The sequence below is a fragment of the Acinonyx jubatus genome, chromosome C1 (genome assembly GCF_027475565.1).
Source record: "Acinonyx jubatus isolate Ajub_Pintada_27869175 chromosome C1, VMU_Ajub_asm_v1.0, whole genome shotgun sequence".
Lineage (NCBI taxonomy): Eukaryota > Metazoa > Chordata > Mammalia > Carnivora > Felidae > Acinonyx > Acinonyx jubatus.
The window spans coordinates 32,585,156-32,601,794 of NC_069381.1; the positions used below are offsets into that span (position 1 = coordinate 32,585,156).

The 16,639-nt window shown below is 37.2% G+C and overlaps 1 protein-coding gene and 1 long non-coding RNA gene across 9 annotated transcripts in view; one reads left to right on the forward strand and one right to left on the reverse strand.

Annotated features, from left to right (window-relative positions):
• Positions 1 to 2,514, forward strand: part of LOC128313508 (uncharacterized) — a 44,208-nt gene extending 41,694 nt beyond the window's left edge. Inside the window, exon 6 of one of the 3 annotated variants that reach the window (XR_008294334.1) lies at positions 2,087 to 2,514. This is a non-coding gene — a long non-coding RNA (uncharacterized LOC128313508). The remainder of the gene's footprint in view (positions 1 to 2,086) is intronic. The other 2 variants (XR_008294329.1, XR_008294330.1) reach the window with 2 other exon arrangements.
• Positions 1 to 16,639, reverse strand: part of FOXJ3 (forkhead box J3) — a 148,930-nt gene that overhangs the window by 116,245 nt on the left and 16,046 nt on the right. For 3 of the 6 annotated variants that reach the window (XM_027059498.2, XM_053212440.1, XM_015063145.3), the window contains exon 2: positions 10,335 to 10,395. In XM_027059498.2, the coding sequence (XP_026915299.1) occupies positions 10,335 to 10,378 (44 nt within the window). In that variant the 5' untranslated portion in view covers positions 10,379 to 10,395. Of the gene's footprint in view, positions 1 to 10,334; positions 10,396 to 16,218; positions 16,344 to 16,639 lie in introns of those variants that run through there. The other 3 variants (XM_053212457.1, XM_027059496.2, XM_053212444.1) reach the window with 3 other exon arrangements.

The window sequence follows — 16,639 nt, forward strand, 5'->3', positions numbered from 1 at the left end:
GGTGTACAAGGCCTTTGCCTTAATGCAGATGAAATTCTCTCTCATGGTATCACCTGCTACTTGCTTCTCATTTATCCAAACCAGAAGTAACTTCTCTACATCTTCCAGAACACGTGGCCATCGCTTTGATATTTTGCTGCATCTAGCCCCCTTATTTCTTCTTTAATATTGTGCAAATGGTCGATGTAGACTTCTAAAATCTTGCAATTTCAGCCACTCTCATTCATAGTTCGCGATTTCCTTAACTTCCACCATAATCATTTTCTTCTTCTTACCACCTTTTTTTTTTCAACCTTTTTCTGCATGGGGGCCACTGTATACACTCTCACAGATGTTGACTATAGTACAGTATTAATAAACTCTTGTTATATACTGTATTTAATGTAACTGGCAATAAGGCAGCAGAGCAAAGAGTCTATATCTGCAGGCAGCCTGACCTAGAATGAAGCAAAGCAATCCTAAGCTTACTCTTGTGTGGAAAAGCAAAGGACTGTCCATAGGTGCATTAAAGTGACCAAAAATACACTAATACCAGATGTGGACACCTTCCAACGTTCTGAAAAATCAGATTTCTGCCAAATACCTTGGCCGGAGACCAGCATCCAAGCAAGGGAGACAATCACCCACAGTCCCACAGCAAGAGAGAGAGAGAAGAACCACTGGCTCAGTTGTGATCATGTGACATTCAACGTCACATACTACTCATACTGCAAGACATTGCTCCTTTATCAAGTTAAAATTTACTAGAAATGTTTGCTGGTCTTACAGAATACTCACAGAACAAGTTACTCACAATCCAAGGTTTTACTGTATGTATGTGTATGTGTGTGTGTGTGTGTGTGTGTGTGTGTGTGTGTAGTGATTTTGAGTAAATCACAAAGAAAAAGTAAACTGGAAGCAAAAAAATTTTGCTCCAACCAAAAAAATTGTGCCCAGAATATTTTAAGAACTCTTACAATGCAATAAGACAACAAACTACACAGTTTTAAAATGTGCATAAGGTATGAATAAAGGCATACAAGTAGTCAATGAGCACATGAAAAGATGTACAACACATCATTAATCAATAGGAAAAAAATTAAAATCACAAGTGAGATACCACTCTATACCCATTAAATATCTAAAATCAATTTGAAAAGCAGTAATATCTTCCTTTATGAATTTAAACCCTGTAAGTTTTGTCTTGATTATCAATAACAAAAATAACTGTATCTGTGCTATATGGTAAAGCATGAGTGATTATCCCCACTTCATATGGCTTCTAATCCATTAATCTGATTACACTACATGGGCTTCTCAGATTTTTATTTTTTGAATTATCTATAGGCCTACCTATAATAAAGTAAGCACTGTATTTTTCTCAGGCTCTACTCAAATAGTGTCATCTTTCCATACCCTCCACGAATTATCCTTTTTATACCTTCTTACATAGCTAATATATCACTCTCCAAGTTGGGCGGGGGGGGGGGGGGGAGGGAAGGGGAGTGGAAAGAGTGTTAACTGTGAGGAAATGGTTTCCTATGCTTAAAATTTCCATTCAGTACCATAACCTTCAACAGGGACCTGTCCATCAGCACCTATCCCTTAGGCTCTCAAGTAAGCATCAGTATGGGGCAAAAATCATCTTTCTGCTATCCTTTTCTTTTGTTGTTTCTATGACAATCTTGAATGCTAATAAGCACATAATGAGTATGGATTCAATATGTATCTGTCAAATAAACAGAACTGGGGTAACAGTCCAATTCCAAATCCACAATTCTAAGGATACTCTGTTCCAAAAGGAAGGTAGAAATCCAGTCTTCAATTTATTACCCACATGACTATTAGGAAAGGGTCTGAATCCTAAAAACATCCTCTCTTGATATCCTAACTCTTCTGACCCAACACAGGATACATGCTGCTTTGTATCAGACACTCCCTGTAGTATTTTGCCTAGCTCACCATGCCCTTTCTCAGAGTTGTCTCCATCCACAGAGCCCTGAAAGTCTTCTCTACACCATATCTGTATGAGTACTACAACAAATTAAAGGATGAGAACCAGGGTTGATATTTGACCTAAACTGTTCACCTGAATTCTCTTCCTTAGGAATTCAGAATTAGGACTGAAGTGGTTTGGGCTGGTCTCTTGAATGAAGAAGCTATGAACTTGAGAGGTATGGGATGACCATGTGCCCGAAAGACAAAGAAAGCTTATTTGCATAAATGAAGAAATAAATTACAGAGAAAAGCAACAGAGAAGAGAGTATACTGCCTAGTTTCCTAAGAACCTAAGTTCTATTTCCTCAAGAGATCCAGCTATCCCCTGGGTTCTGTGAAACATCCCCTGTATTCTCCATAAATAAATTCCTTTTCTTTTTTGATGTATCCAGTGCTGGTTTCTTTTACTTGCAGCCAAGCAAAGCTTGACTAAAATAAGCTTACTAAATCATAAATCAAATCATATTTCTTTTTTATTTTTCAGTATTTTTTTATACCATATACACTGTTGACAGGAACAGATTTTACATTTAACTCTTTTACTTTGCCAGTATACCCACTGATGCTTTTTATTCCCTATTATCTCTTATATTATTTCCCCCATGTATATGAATTCATGACAACTCAAATTCCTCTACCATCTCCCCATAAAAAAAGCTGATGCTTTTCATAAAAACATTTTTTTCAATTTTAGACAATGGATTTCAAAATTAAATCACCAGTTTTCTGTCACTTTTTTCCAGTTTCCTGCATTCATATTTCCCTTTTACAACTATTTTTTATAATATCCTCAATTAAGTGGATTTTTTTTTACAGCCCTCATTTTAAGAAAAAGCCTCAAATGATGATAAATAATGACAACCAAGAGGCAGAACTTCGTGATTAAGAGCATGGGTACTGGAGCAAGACCTACAATATGAATCCCAGATCTGTCCACTAATTCACTGCATGTGCTTCAGTTAAGCTCAACTTTTGTATTTCCATTTCCTCATTTGTGAAATGAAGATAATAATGGGACCAACTTCATAGACCTGTTGGGAGGGGATTTAATTTATATACTTTAAAATGCTTAAATAATGCTTGGTCTAGTAGTAAGAACACCATAAATGCTAGCTTCCAAAGTCAATATTCAGTCACAAAAGTAACTTTTAATAATATGTCCTTAAGTCAATGACTGATCAATGGTACCCTTCAATACCTAATGCTCAGAAATGGAAGCTCTAGGATATTCGGTCATTTTAGATCAAAGATTAAATTACATTTCGTATACTCCAGGCCAGCACAGTCCAACAGAATTTCCTGCAACAATGGAAAAGTACATGTGCTATCCAGTAGGATAGTCACTAGCCATGTGTAGCTACTGGGCACTTAAAATGTGGCTAGTGTGCCTAAGGAACTGATTTTTCTTCTTTTTATTTTTAATTAATTTAAATAGCCACATGAGGCTAGTGGCTACTATATCAGACAGTACAGCTCTAAAAAATAAGTCAGAGGGGCGCCTGGGTGGCTCAGTTGGTTAAAAGTCCAACTTCAGCCTAGGTCATGATCTCACCATTCCTATGTCGGGCTCTGCTGATAGCTCAGAGCCTGGAGCCTGTTTCAGATTCTGTGTCTCCCTCTCTCCCTCTGCCCCTCCCCTGCTCATGCTTGGTCTCTCTCTCAAAAATAAACAAACATTTTTAAAAAATTTTTGTTTTTAAGCCAGAAAAGTTCAAAATATAGTTTAGAAAAATTTGTCAAAATTACATAGTTGTCAAAATTAAGAGGATTTCTCATTACTCCTCATTTAATTGGAATATGCCACAGCTAACATGCAAATTAACAGATTCTATCAATTTCCCCAAAAAGCTTGATAAAGATGGTAACAATGAGGGACGACCAGGTAGCTCAGTTGATTGTGTCTAACTCTTTTTTTTTTTTATTTTTTTTTTCAACGTTTATTTATTTTTGGGACAGAGAGAGACAGAGCATGAACGGGGGAGGGGCAGAGAGAGAGGGAGACACAGAATCGGAAGCAGGCTCCAGGCTCTGAGCCATCAGCCCAGAGCCTGACGCGGGGCTCAAACTCACGGACCGCGAGATCGTGACCTGGCTGAAGTCGGACGCTTAACCGACTGCGCCACCCAGGCGCCCCGATTGTGTCTAACTCTTGATTTCAGCTCAGGACATGATCCCAGGGTCATGATACTGAGCCCCAAGTCAGGCTCTGTGCTGAGCATGGAGTCTGCTTAAGATTCTTTCCCTCTCAGGGTGCCTGGGTGGCTCAGTAAGTTAAGCGTCTGATTCTCAGTTTCAGCTGGGGTCATGACCTCATGGTTTCGTGAGTTCGAGCCCTGCATCAGGCTGTGCGCTGTTGGTGTAGAGCCTGTTTGGGATTCTCTCTCTTCCTCTCTCTCTCTCTCTGCCACTCCCCTACTCACGCTGTCTCTGTCTCTCTCAAAATAAATACATAAACTTAAAAAAAACTTAAGATTCTCTCCCTATGCCCCTCTCCCCTGCTCGCTAATTAAAAAAAATTTTTTTTTGATTTTTCAAAGATAGTAACAATGATAAACTATGGCATGATCATGCAAAAGCTATTTTTGCCACTGTGTGGGAGAGACCTGACAGCATAAAATTATAGATATAACAAACATATGACATTCAATGTCAGCAAACATCCTTAGCCTGAAGGCCAGTTGCAAACCTGAATACTACTGGTAGATACTCTAGAATCCACGAATTCAGAGTGAAGGGGAGATAGAAGGGAGAAAAGAAATCCCACCCCCCCCCCCGCCCCCCGCCGCCATGTTCTTGAGCTGACAGCAAAGGATACCAATTTGTCCTCTTTCATTCTAAAAATGATGACCTCTTTGCTTCCTACTATTGAAATAGAGAAAAGAGGAAAAAATATGCCAGGTGACTTATGTATACATTTAATCCCATGAATCTTAACAGACCAGTAAGGTAACCATTAATAACCCTATTATAGCAAAATTGGGAAAAGTGAAACAACTTCCTAAGATCATATGAATAATATATGGCAGAGATTTAAACCTGTAGCTACTTGATGCTAAGACTACATATCAGAGCTGCCTTATCAATACCAAGCCTATTACTAGAAACAAGGCAGCAAGCGGTCTTAAAATAAATCCACCCTGCTCTGGCCATTCTAAATAGCAAAACAGCAGGATCAACAATATCAAGAGAAGAGAAATGAGGAAACAGATGGATAGGAAATACATCTGGGATGCTAACACATGAGCTTCACTGGTGCTAAAATATCCCTATGTGTTTCCTAGTATATCCTAAACAGACAGCCTGGATCAATAATCCTCTTTAAGGGAGAGGTATAACAAAAAGGAAAAAGCAAGGCAAAAAAAGGGTAAAAGCAGAAAACAAACAAACAAACAAACAAACAAAAAACACAACAAAAGGACAAGATCTCAGGCAGAAGTGTCACCAGAAACTACTTATAGTGCTACGAATAACCCAGTGTCCCAAAATTGATATACATATGAATCATAAAAATTCAATCCTATAAAATTACCAGGCAATTCAGAAATGCAGAAAGGACCTCATTTGAACAAGTCTAAAGAAACATCAAATTTTATTTTGCTTTAATCAAACCAAATAATAAGTCTATTGCTACAACATGTGAAAAAAATTATGTACCCATATGTGTTGACTTGTCTACATAAAGCAAATGTTCAAGGTCAGTTTCTACTTTCAGTAAGCATTTGCTCTTACTGAATCTGTACTTGGAAATAAAATACAGGTACATCTCAGGATTCAAATCCATCTTATGCAAACTCAGGAACCAAACAGATTCTGCTAAATTTTTAAGATTCTATTGTTTGATACAAACCATATCCATCATCATCTGAATTCTCACTCTTACTATTCAAAACTGAGGAACTGAACAGATGTACATGACTCAGTATTCACTATCTAGATTATCCAAACTGAGACTATGAATGCAATAGATTTAAACTGCAAGCAATATTTGTGAATCTTATATCAACTTTTAATACAATTTCACATAATTTACAAAATCAGGATTTTTTCTTTTAGCAAATGTAAGCATTCTGTTAAAATCACATAAACACTAGCTGCAAAATAGATCTGAAAAAAACATTTTTTTATACATTTTATTCTTAGCGGTTTGCCAGAACAAGTTATTAAGTTACTGCCTCTCAGCTCCAACCAAACCCCAAGCCCTTCTTCCCAATCTGCCTTAATGATGCTAGAACTGGGACTCTGTAAACCACATGTGCTTTGCCAGGTGGTTTCCTATAAGGTTCTGCCAAGAGGGAGCATTTAAAGATGGACCACAACTCTAGGGAAGGAAAAAGATACTGTTGCCTTCTAGTTTATTCTTTAGGCTTCATAAAAGCATTACCCCACCAAAGATTTCTTCACTCCTACAACAGCAGACCCTCCCCCATAGTACTAAGTGAATCCCGTTTACAGTTTTCCCAACACCTGTGGAACTATTTTTATCATACACCATTGAAAGACACCCAGCACTGATCAATACCCATTCCTCCGAGGTCTGGGTCTCAAGCCCTAGGGACCCCTCTTTTGAACTCAGACACCAGCACAAGTCATACAGTGCCTTCTCCTCAGAGGTCCAAGTTTTGGTTCTACAGGACCCTTCCTTTAAATCTCTAGGTTTTCCCTTTGGTCTCAGAGCCCTTGGGGCTGGTAGATGCTTCTGGAAGTGTCTCTCTCCATGATCCTTAGAGTTTTATTTTTATCCTTTCTGTTACCTAGTTAACATTCTGTTAAGGTATCTCTGTACAAATAAGTGGTGTGGTTTCTGCCCCTGACAGCACCCTGATTTAAGAAAAAAAAAAAAGGCTCATTATACAGAATACAGTGTTGTTACAGTAACTTGCAAATATTCAATGCTACCTATACTAACAAGCAAACAAAAACAAAGTGTTAATTAAAACCAACTTGGTCAAAATTAAAGAGTATACCTTGCTATTGTAGGGAAATAGGTTCTATTTACGTAAATGGGTTAGGAAAAAAAGCTTAGGGCTGAAAGCTGCCACCATGGGGGGTGAAAACGCCCAAGGTTAGCTAGTGAAATATTGTAACAGGATCATAAGTAAAACTACTTTCCATCTGACACCAATGTACTATTGTACTTTGATCAGAAACTCCATTTGCCCCCCAGACCCTTTGCTTTTTACACATACAAGTTAATGATTACTATCTGATTGTTTTCTCCACATTCACATATATAAGATCTTGTTTTCCTCACGTTCACCACGTGGGTAATATCTTGTGAGCTCAATAAATTTGGAGCAGAAACCCCTATTTGGGGCTCCTGTCTCCTCCCAGACATTTGCCTCTCTCATATTCAATTCTGCGTCTGCTCTATTGCTGGACAAGAGAGAACTCCAGACTCACAGTCTGCGACACCTATCACTACAAAATTTTTTGCAATCATTCTTTTACAGAAAATATGGGATGTCTTTTTCTAATTCACACATTAACACCTACTGGTATAGAACTGTATGATACGAAGACATTAAAAATGGCCATCTCTCTCTGTCTTCCCAAATTTTCTATAATGTGTTATTTTAATACATAAAATACAAGTTCAATTTAAAAATTAATCCTAACATATTCAGATTAAATACTGAATATCTACCAAAACAATACTTAACTTGTTTATTAGCCTAAATATTTAAGGTAGTGAGGCATAATCCATTTACTACCCTTTCCTACCCAACAGATTTTTAATTATCACATACTTTCATTTCAGCCCCTACCTTCATTTACACTAAAAGGTCCACTCCCACTCTCACCTATGCCTACAAATCCCTACCTACCTACCCATTTTCTCATTCTCAGCCACATATCCAGCTCTTCACCACCAACTCATATACTTCCTATTTTGAAGCTAGCCATTTTCTAGATACACAGATAGTACAACCCAAGATACATATAAAGGTAGTACATACAAGTAAAGTATGTTTATCAGTACATTTGAGTTAAGAGTTCTGTCTATTCCTATTTGGATCGTGTCACTGGGGAGGTCATTTCTGGTTTGGGGAAGACTATGGGAAAGCAGACTAAAATTTTTATGGTTTTAAGTAATCCAGTTTCTATCCCACCACCACCATCAAAGAATAGTCATTCTTTTCTCTTCCTTGTATCAAACTCAAGGCTTGCCTCCAGTTACAAAAAAATCAATGACAAACGACGGTTTTCTACCCATACATTTAAGACTAGGAACTCTCTGCTTCGTAGATGGACCATGCAGAATATTAACAGAAATGAAAGCTGTATATAAAACTACCAAATAACCCAACTCAGACACCAGAGTCCTAATGCTAAATCTATAGCTATATGTTCAAAAAAGATTCTAGAATATTATGCACAAGAATTGTCAGTGTTACAAATTACCAAATTATCAAATAACTCAAGGTTATCTCTTTTCTTTCATCATCCCTTCCAATTCTATAATTCTACCAAGCACAAAAGTTAGATATACATTATTCCTAACCCAATGTCACATGCAAGCTTAAACCTTAACATAAAAACTCAAATAAAGGGGTTTATAATCTCAGTCCATGACTTTAGTATAGGATTATTTCAGCATATTCCACAACTAAAATTACTTTCAGGAAGTCTAATCAACAGAAGATCAAAGTCTGAAAAATATCCCAATATGATCATATCCAAAGTTTTAAACATTCAAAAAAAGGGTAAAATGATTCCTCCCATCATACTGGGCAGTAATCACTATTAGGTCAATTAGTTCCACAGGAGCTTTGGGAATTAAAGAAACGATAATAGTCTTTTTTAAAAGATTCTATTCAGAGCTACATAGGTGTCCCTTGTTTGGAGGTAGGGGCAGAGGACACACAAAGTAGAAAAGCAAACCTCTCCATCTATTTCCTCAAGCTGGAGATGCATTCTCAGGGAAAGAGGTGCCATAATGGCAAAGATTAAAGCTTTCCTAACTGAGGACAAAGGATAGCCATCACTGACCGGCTGAAAATTCAAGAACATAAAAATGCAACTTCATTTTTCTTCTGTGGCATTCTAGACAATCAAAACTGCTTTCAAGCCAAGGATTCCTTGAATTCACATTCATCACTCTAATAATTTTTTATCCCTCCTTTCTCTCCTTCTGCCCTCCAAAACTGAGCAATCCCAACTCTCATCACTTACTCTATTTTAGCCACACTGACTTCCTCACTGTTCCTCCAACACACAAGGCAAGTCTCCTGCTCTACCAGTTCCTGGATTCCCTCTGCCTGGAATGCTCATATTCCACATACCCAAAGTGGAAGAGTCCATCTCTCTTTCAGGTCTTCAATTGTCACCATTTCAGTAAAGGTTTCCTTGGCTACCCTATCTAAAAATAACACACACCCCTGTATTTCCCAATCCCTTTCTCTATTTTATTTTTTACCTTAGTCCTTATCACATACTTTTTGTGCTCACTTCAGCACCATATATAACAACAGATACTTCTTGTTTATTAATTGTCCCTTCACCAGAAGGTAGCTCCAGATTATAGGATTTTGATCTGTTACGTTCACTGTTACAGCCCTAGCATTGAGAATAGTGCTTGACAACATATTAGGTGCTCATATGCTGAATAAATGATGCACTAGTTGAAGCAGTTGCAAGTAGTTAAATGATGCTTCCATCAACACTTCATACGCTAGTCTGAAAGATTTTAATTAACAGATTAGACTTAGGTTATTTTTTCAGACTGTTCTCTGGGACCTGCAACAACCCCTCAGGGGCAACTGTGGGGGTAGAACATGAAAGCCTAAGCAAACAGAAAAAAGTCCTGTATATATCTGTTTTATTCACTGGATTTCACATAAGATTTAATTTGTAGAAAGGACTTAGCAACTTCAAAAAAAATCTAAGACTACTAGGTTGTATGTAACTTAGCTCCTACTTTTTACACTTTATTTATTGCAAATGAGGATCATCAAGGTGTCATGTTTACATCATCATTTACAAAGAGATAAAAACTAGCACTGAGTCTTATTTAATCTGCTACACAAAGGCAATCAAAATTTACTGGGTATTTTCTAATTAAAACAAGTAGAAAGCAGAATCCTTTTTTTTAAAAGGAATGACAAAGAAGTATAAAAATTTTGTTACTCCATATACAAGAACATACGTAAATTCACTAAATGGAAATTAAGACCCAAATCCCATTATCACAAATGTCTCTGTGAGCAAAAATATCTCCCAACCCATCAGATAGCATAGTCTGACAAAACTATCAGTATTTTATTACAAACCTCACCTTGAATTCATCCTAATATGATCTGACCAGCATAACTTTTAAAATGTTACATGTTCCAATAAGGAAAAAAAAGAGTACTCACCTTAATGAAGTTACAGATGGACAAGCTTGTCCATACAAACCCATCTGGCCACAAAGAGAATCTGAAAAGTAAAGAAGAGTTAGTTATTAGAAGCTCCAAAGTAAATTAAACTGTAAAAAAGACTCATTTCTAATTAAAACACTCTGAAAACAAATAGAAGGCTAAAACATTCACCACTATCTGAACAAATACCCATATGAATCAAAAATGCTATTAAATGATAAGAGGAATTATACTGAAGAAGACAAACATACCAGAGAATAAGAGAAACAGATACACTGTAACATCCAAAGGAGCTGAAAACTCAAAATTTAGCAAATTGTTATGCTTATGATATACAGAGACTGCGTCCAAACTATTTAGTAGAATCCCATGGATTGCAGAGAGGTGTCTAGAGGAGACCAAAGAGCTGAGTACGCAGGTTCCCATCCCCACATAACTGTTGCCCACTCTACTCTTCAATCAAAGCAGTGCTATCTTTCCTGGTTTTATACACCAGACTTCACTAAGACTTCATCTGAAGAATGGTTCCATTATTTAAAAAAAAAGAGTTAATAATAACATTTGAACAAAGGAGTTTGGAGTAAGAAGTTCCAGGTTCAAATTCTACTGTGATACTGTGAAACTTTGAAGAATTTATGTAACCTCACTGAACCTCAGATTCTTCACCTGTAATATGGGGGTAAATACCATCTATGTAATTTTATTTACTCATCAGGGATAAACTGCAAGTTTGTTGTTAGATTAAATAAATTAATGAGCAGATGTAAAAGTCTCTATTAGCACTACTAATTGGCAAAAGGATGATCCACAAGTGTTTACAGGTAACATGAATGAGAGAAGCTGGAATGGATATAAGCATATACACATGAATACACTGCACAAATGGTAGAGACTGTGTGCAACTAAAGAAAACATGTTCATGCTGCAGGGGATGGATCAGCTACTATTCCCAGTTCCAGCCAATTGCTGTTAAGCAGGACTGCAAGCCCAGTATTCTAAGAAATAATTTTTATTTTTTTAAGATTTTATATTTTTTTAAATCTCTACACACAACGTGGGGCTTGAACTCACAACCTCAAGATCAAGAGTTGTTGCATGCTCTTCCAAATGAGCCACCTAGGTGCCCCTCTAAGAACTAATTTTTGTAGAGAAGCAAGATACCCAAAATCTTATTTATAATCTCCTGATTTTTATTTTCTTAACACTATGTGGACCAAAGAAAACATCAGATTTTGTCCCAAGTTTATAACCTTTAATCCAGAGGCTGACTGAACTCCCTGCATCTAATTGTTCCCGCACACACTGGACAGAGACAAGGCACTTCTCTTTCTGGCAGAATGACAGACTAGATAGCTTAATCAACATGCCACTGAAAATTAAAAACAATGGATAAAATCTTTTTAAAATCTTTTATAAATTAATCAATAACCCTGCCAAACACTAAGTACAAAAGAGAAGCTAAAGTATACAGAGTACTGAAACCAGCTTTCATTCACCTTCAAGGCATTTTGCCAAACCCTATGAATTTCAGCTTGCAATTACAAGGCCTAACGGGACCCAAGGTACAAGCAGCAAAGTCCAGGTGTTACCCAATAGAATAGTAGCAAGGAAAATGGTTTCTTGGCACTGAGTGCCAAGGAGGACATGGGGGGCGGCTATGATAGCAATAAAACAGTATCTCCTCTGATATTCATAACCATAAGCTGACTCTCACTAGATTATGGTTTAAAAAGCTTCATACTTAAAATTTTCTTTAGGGTAGTCCTAGGATGGTAATGTTCCCCACCCATCCTTGAGAAAAGCAAATCCAAATCCTTTCTGGGGAATCTGCCTTTGATCTAGGCCTAGAAGAATTTCCACAGACAAGGTTCCAAAATAAATAAATTCACAACAGAAAATCACAAAACCCAGAAGGAGGGAGGGAAAAAAGTCACAAAACATAGAAGAAAACAAATCACTCAGAATAAGATACAGTTGAAACATCAGTAGGCAGAATCAAAACCTCCAAGACTTCCAGACATGGTAACTACTAGACACTTAACTGTTTCACTTTATGGGTGATTTAACTATCCTGTATTTCAATTACAGTATGAATCTCGAATCTGTATCTCTAGCAGGGATCAATCTCCTAATCTTCACATAAGTATCTAATAACATTCTATCCTGGAAAACCGAAATCTGTCATTTCCAAAACAAAATTCATCATCTTTCTTTAATGTATTTCCTATCATAAAATGACACAATCCTATTATCTAAGAATAGCCTTCTAGCCTAACTCCTTTCTTTGCCTTTGTTAGAGCAGAACACTTCTTTCCAACTCTTGATTTCTATGAGGAATGACTGACTTCTCTAAACACTCCTGGGCTCTTAGCCCACTCCTCACCAAAAAGGTAAGTAACTTGGTTACTAGGTAGAGATAACTCCAGGACTCTACATCCAGGACTCTACTGGCAGTGATCTGGGTGTACCTGCTCTGCTGACCCTAACAATCTAGATACCAGGTGGGCTGTCCCATGGTCTAAATTAGGTCAGTGGGGATAAAAGAATGTGGAGAGTGAGCTAGACCATTTGGTTTTTAAATCTAAACCACATTCTACAGTAGTCTACAATATCAGCTTTAGCAAAAACAAAGGTAACTCCTCGAAAAGTTACCATATGAACCAGCAATTCAATCCTAGACATGTATGTATGTGTGTATGTCTATATAAAAAATCTTCTTTGGGACAGATGGACAGACACACACACACACACACACACACACAGATTGGTATGTGCACATCCCAAAAGAATTTAAAACATATGTTCACAAAAACTTGCATACAAATGTTCATAGCAATATTATTTATAATAGCAAAAAAACAGAAATAAAACAAATGCTCAACTGATGGATAAACAAAATGTGGCGTATCTACACAATATCCATACAATATACAATATTATTCAGCCATAAAAAGGAATGATAATCTGTAACATGCTACAACATGGATGCTAAGTGAAAGAAGTCAGACACAAAAGGCCACATATTTGGAAAGCAGATTAGTAGTGACCGTAAGATGGGGGGGGGGGGGGGGGGATGCAGACGGACTGCTACCAGGTTTTTTTGGGATGATGAAAAGTGTTCTGGCACTAGACAGCAATGATAGTTGTACAAAACTAGCACAAAGTTTGTAAAAAAAAAAAAAGAAAACCCAATTTTAAAAGCAGTAATATTTTATTTTTTCAACTGTCTGTTCTTGTTTAAACTCCTCAGTTCAGGAATCAGGCAAGGGAACAGGATCTTATATTTTGAGTTCCCCAAACATCAACACCTTTAGGATCCCCAATGGGTTACCAATTACCACCAACTCTAGCTCCTAGATATCTTTCTAATCTGCTCTAGCTTCAATGCCTTAGTTTCAGTTTTTTGCCTTTTTAATCCAGATAACTGCTCCTAAATGGTGAACTCCAGGCTGGGGTTCTGCCAATCTTCTCCCTACCTAGCAAATGATCAGCAACACGGAAATCTCACAAAAGAAGGTTAAGGTTCACAGTTCAGTCAGGAAAGTCTCAGTGTCCTCTGAATTATAAGCTCATATTTCTGAAGCCAACTATAGTTGAATAATTGTATTAACTAATTCAATTACATCCATAATTTATACAGTTTAAGGTGGTGTCAAAAGTACCTAGAATTTTCTCCAAATGCTTTAAAACCCAACACGCAAGAAAGTCTGTGCAGAATGACACTACCAGAATGGCAGTAAAAACCAGTCATTTCATTTGATGAGTATACTCCAGTAGAAGCTACTGTACTACATACCATTAGCAACACAAGAATATGGAATTCCTTTTAACACAAGCAGTCTTCAAGTGTATATTAAATTGAGTTACAGAGGCACTTGCCTGGCTCAGTCAGTAGAGCATGTGACTTGATCTCGAGGTCATGAATTCAAGCCACACAGTGGGCACAGAGATTACTTAAAAAAATTTTTTTTAATAAAATAAAATTATTTTATTTATATATAAATATTGATTATATATATAACTATATATAGTTACATAAAAACTACATATAGTTTTTATGTAACTATAAATAGTTATAAACTATTCACACTTAGGAAGCAAATGTTTAACAAACTAAAAGTAGTATAATGATGCATTATTTGGGAGCAGTAGGTGAAATGGGACTAAGTATTTTGAAAAAGCTCCGAAATAATTATCTTAATTCTTATTTTCCTTTCTCCCACTGACACAGGGATATAATGCCTTATAGTTTACAAATTAAGTCAAGACCTAGATTGGAATCCCAATTGTGACCTTTGGTATATTGTTAACTTCTCTAAGCTTAATTTCTTCATCTCCACAAAAGAGAAGATTCATGCATCAGTTCCTGTGAGCACAGCTTGAATGGAAGCATAGGCATAATATTAGAAGAATTAAAAGTTTGTTCAAAATAAATGCTACAGCACTAGAGGTAAGAGACCATTCCTTCTTTTTTTCTTATTTCCTAACTCAGACCTATCTTTCAAAAGATTTCAAAGTATAAAATTCACTAGCACCCATGAAGGAACAACCCCTTTGACTCATGTTACTTAACTAAGCATTGTGACTTGTTATACCATTAGTCACAGGTAATTATTAAAGCAGTCAAGGAAATAACCTCTCTTAATCAGCCTGAAGAGAAGAAATCTGCCAGAGGAAGGAGTAAAGGGAAAAGAATCCTGCTGAGTAGCAATCAGCTGCTCATCTCAGCTCCACTAGCTAAACCTGAAGGCAGTGGCACAGCTTGAGCTAAAAAAGTGAGATCTGAGTCCTATACTCTTAGAAAGCAATTAAAATCATGTGAGAATGATGGATTCACCACAGGAATATTAAAGAAAGACGAGAGGCCAACCTTAACTTTGGAGAACTTTAATAGATAATTAAGAGAAGAGGCACTAATTAAAAAAAAAAAAAAAAAAACTTGGGAAAATTGTACTGGAGATGGCTGCAAGTGATTTTAAAGCACAGAAAGGCAACAATGTTATTATTACATGTCAATTAAGATGGACATACACAGAAAACACTGGCTTTTAATACAATATCATGAACACTAAAGAGGGTAGGTTTTGTAGCCTAGGGAAAACAAAAAATAGACTGCAAAAGGGTTAAGAATTAGGAGAGAGAAATACAAGTTTAGCCACAAACTGTATAAAATGAAAGTAAATGGAAAGTGCAATAAGGTCAAGCAGTAAGAGCAGAGAAGAACAGACTAAGAAATCAGGAAGGGTGAAGAATATGTCAGAATGTTCATCACACTATATCCCCCATTATCCTGTTTTGGAGCCTGCTTGGGATTCTCTCCCCCCCTGCCCCTCTCCCCCATCCATGTGTGTGCACGTGCGTGTTCTCTCTCTCTCTCTCTCTCTCTCTCTCTCTCTCTCTCTCTCTCTCTCTCTCTAATAAAAAAAAGATCTGAATGAAAATTCACCAGACCTTTTAACTATGGTCTTTGTATCCATCAAATACTTCTCCCTACCTCAAGGCAAGTAATTTAGGACCAATCCTCAGTAAGAAGACCAAGTATCCAGAATATATGAAGAATCTTCAAAACTCAATAATAAAAAGATAACTCAATATAGGGATGCCTGGGTGGCTCAGTCAGTTAAGCCTCCGACTTCGGATCAGGTAATGATCTCACGGTCCGTGAGTTCGGGCCCCACATCGGGCTCTGTGCTTAACAGCTCGGAGCCTGGAGCCTGCTTCAGATTCTGTGTCTCCCTCTCTCTGCCCCTCCCCATTGATGCTCTGTGTCTCTGTCAACAATAAACAAACATTAAAAAAAAATCTAAAAATTGGCAAAGATCTGGATACACAGCTCATCGGCAGAGTATTTGACTGCAAAGCATGGCTAAGATCAGTGCACCTGGGTGGCTCAGTTGGTTGAGCATCCAACTCTTGATTTCAGCTCAGGTCATGATTCCAGTGTTGTGGGATCAACCTTCGTGTTGGGCTCCACGCTCAGCATGAAACATGCTTAAGATTCTCTCCCTGCCCTCCCCGCCCCTCTCCCACACGCTCTCTAAAATAAATAACTAAATAAACAAACAGTATTTTTAAAAAATGGGCAAGATAAAAGTTACAAAGATCTACAAATGGCCAATAAGCACATGAAAAGATTAGTCAGCAAGGAAATGCAAATCAAAACCACAATGAGATACCACTTCACACCCACTAGGATAACTATAATTAAAAAAATAGACAATAGCAAGTGTTCAAAGACATGGAGAAATTGAAACTTAAATATTACTAGTGGAAATGTAAAATAGTGCAGCCACTTCAGAAAA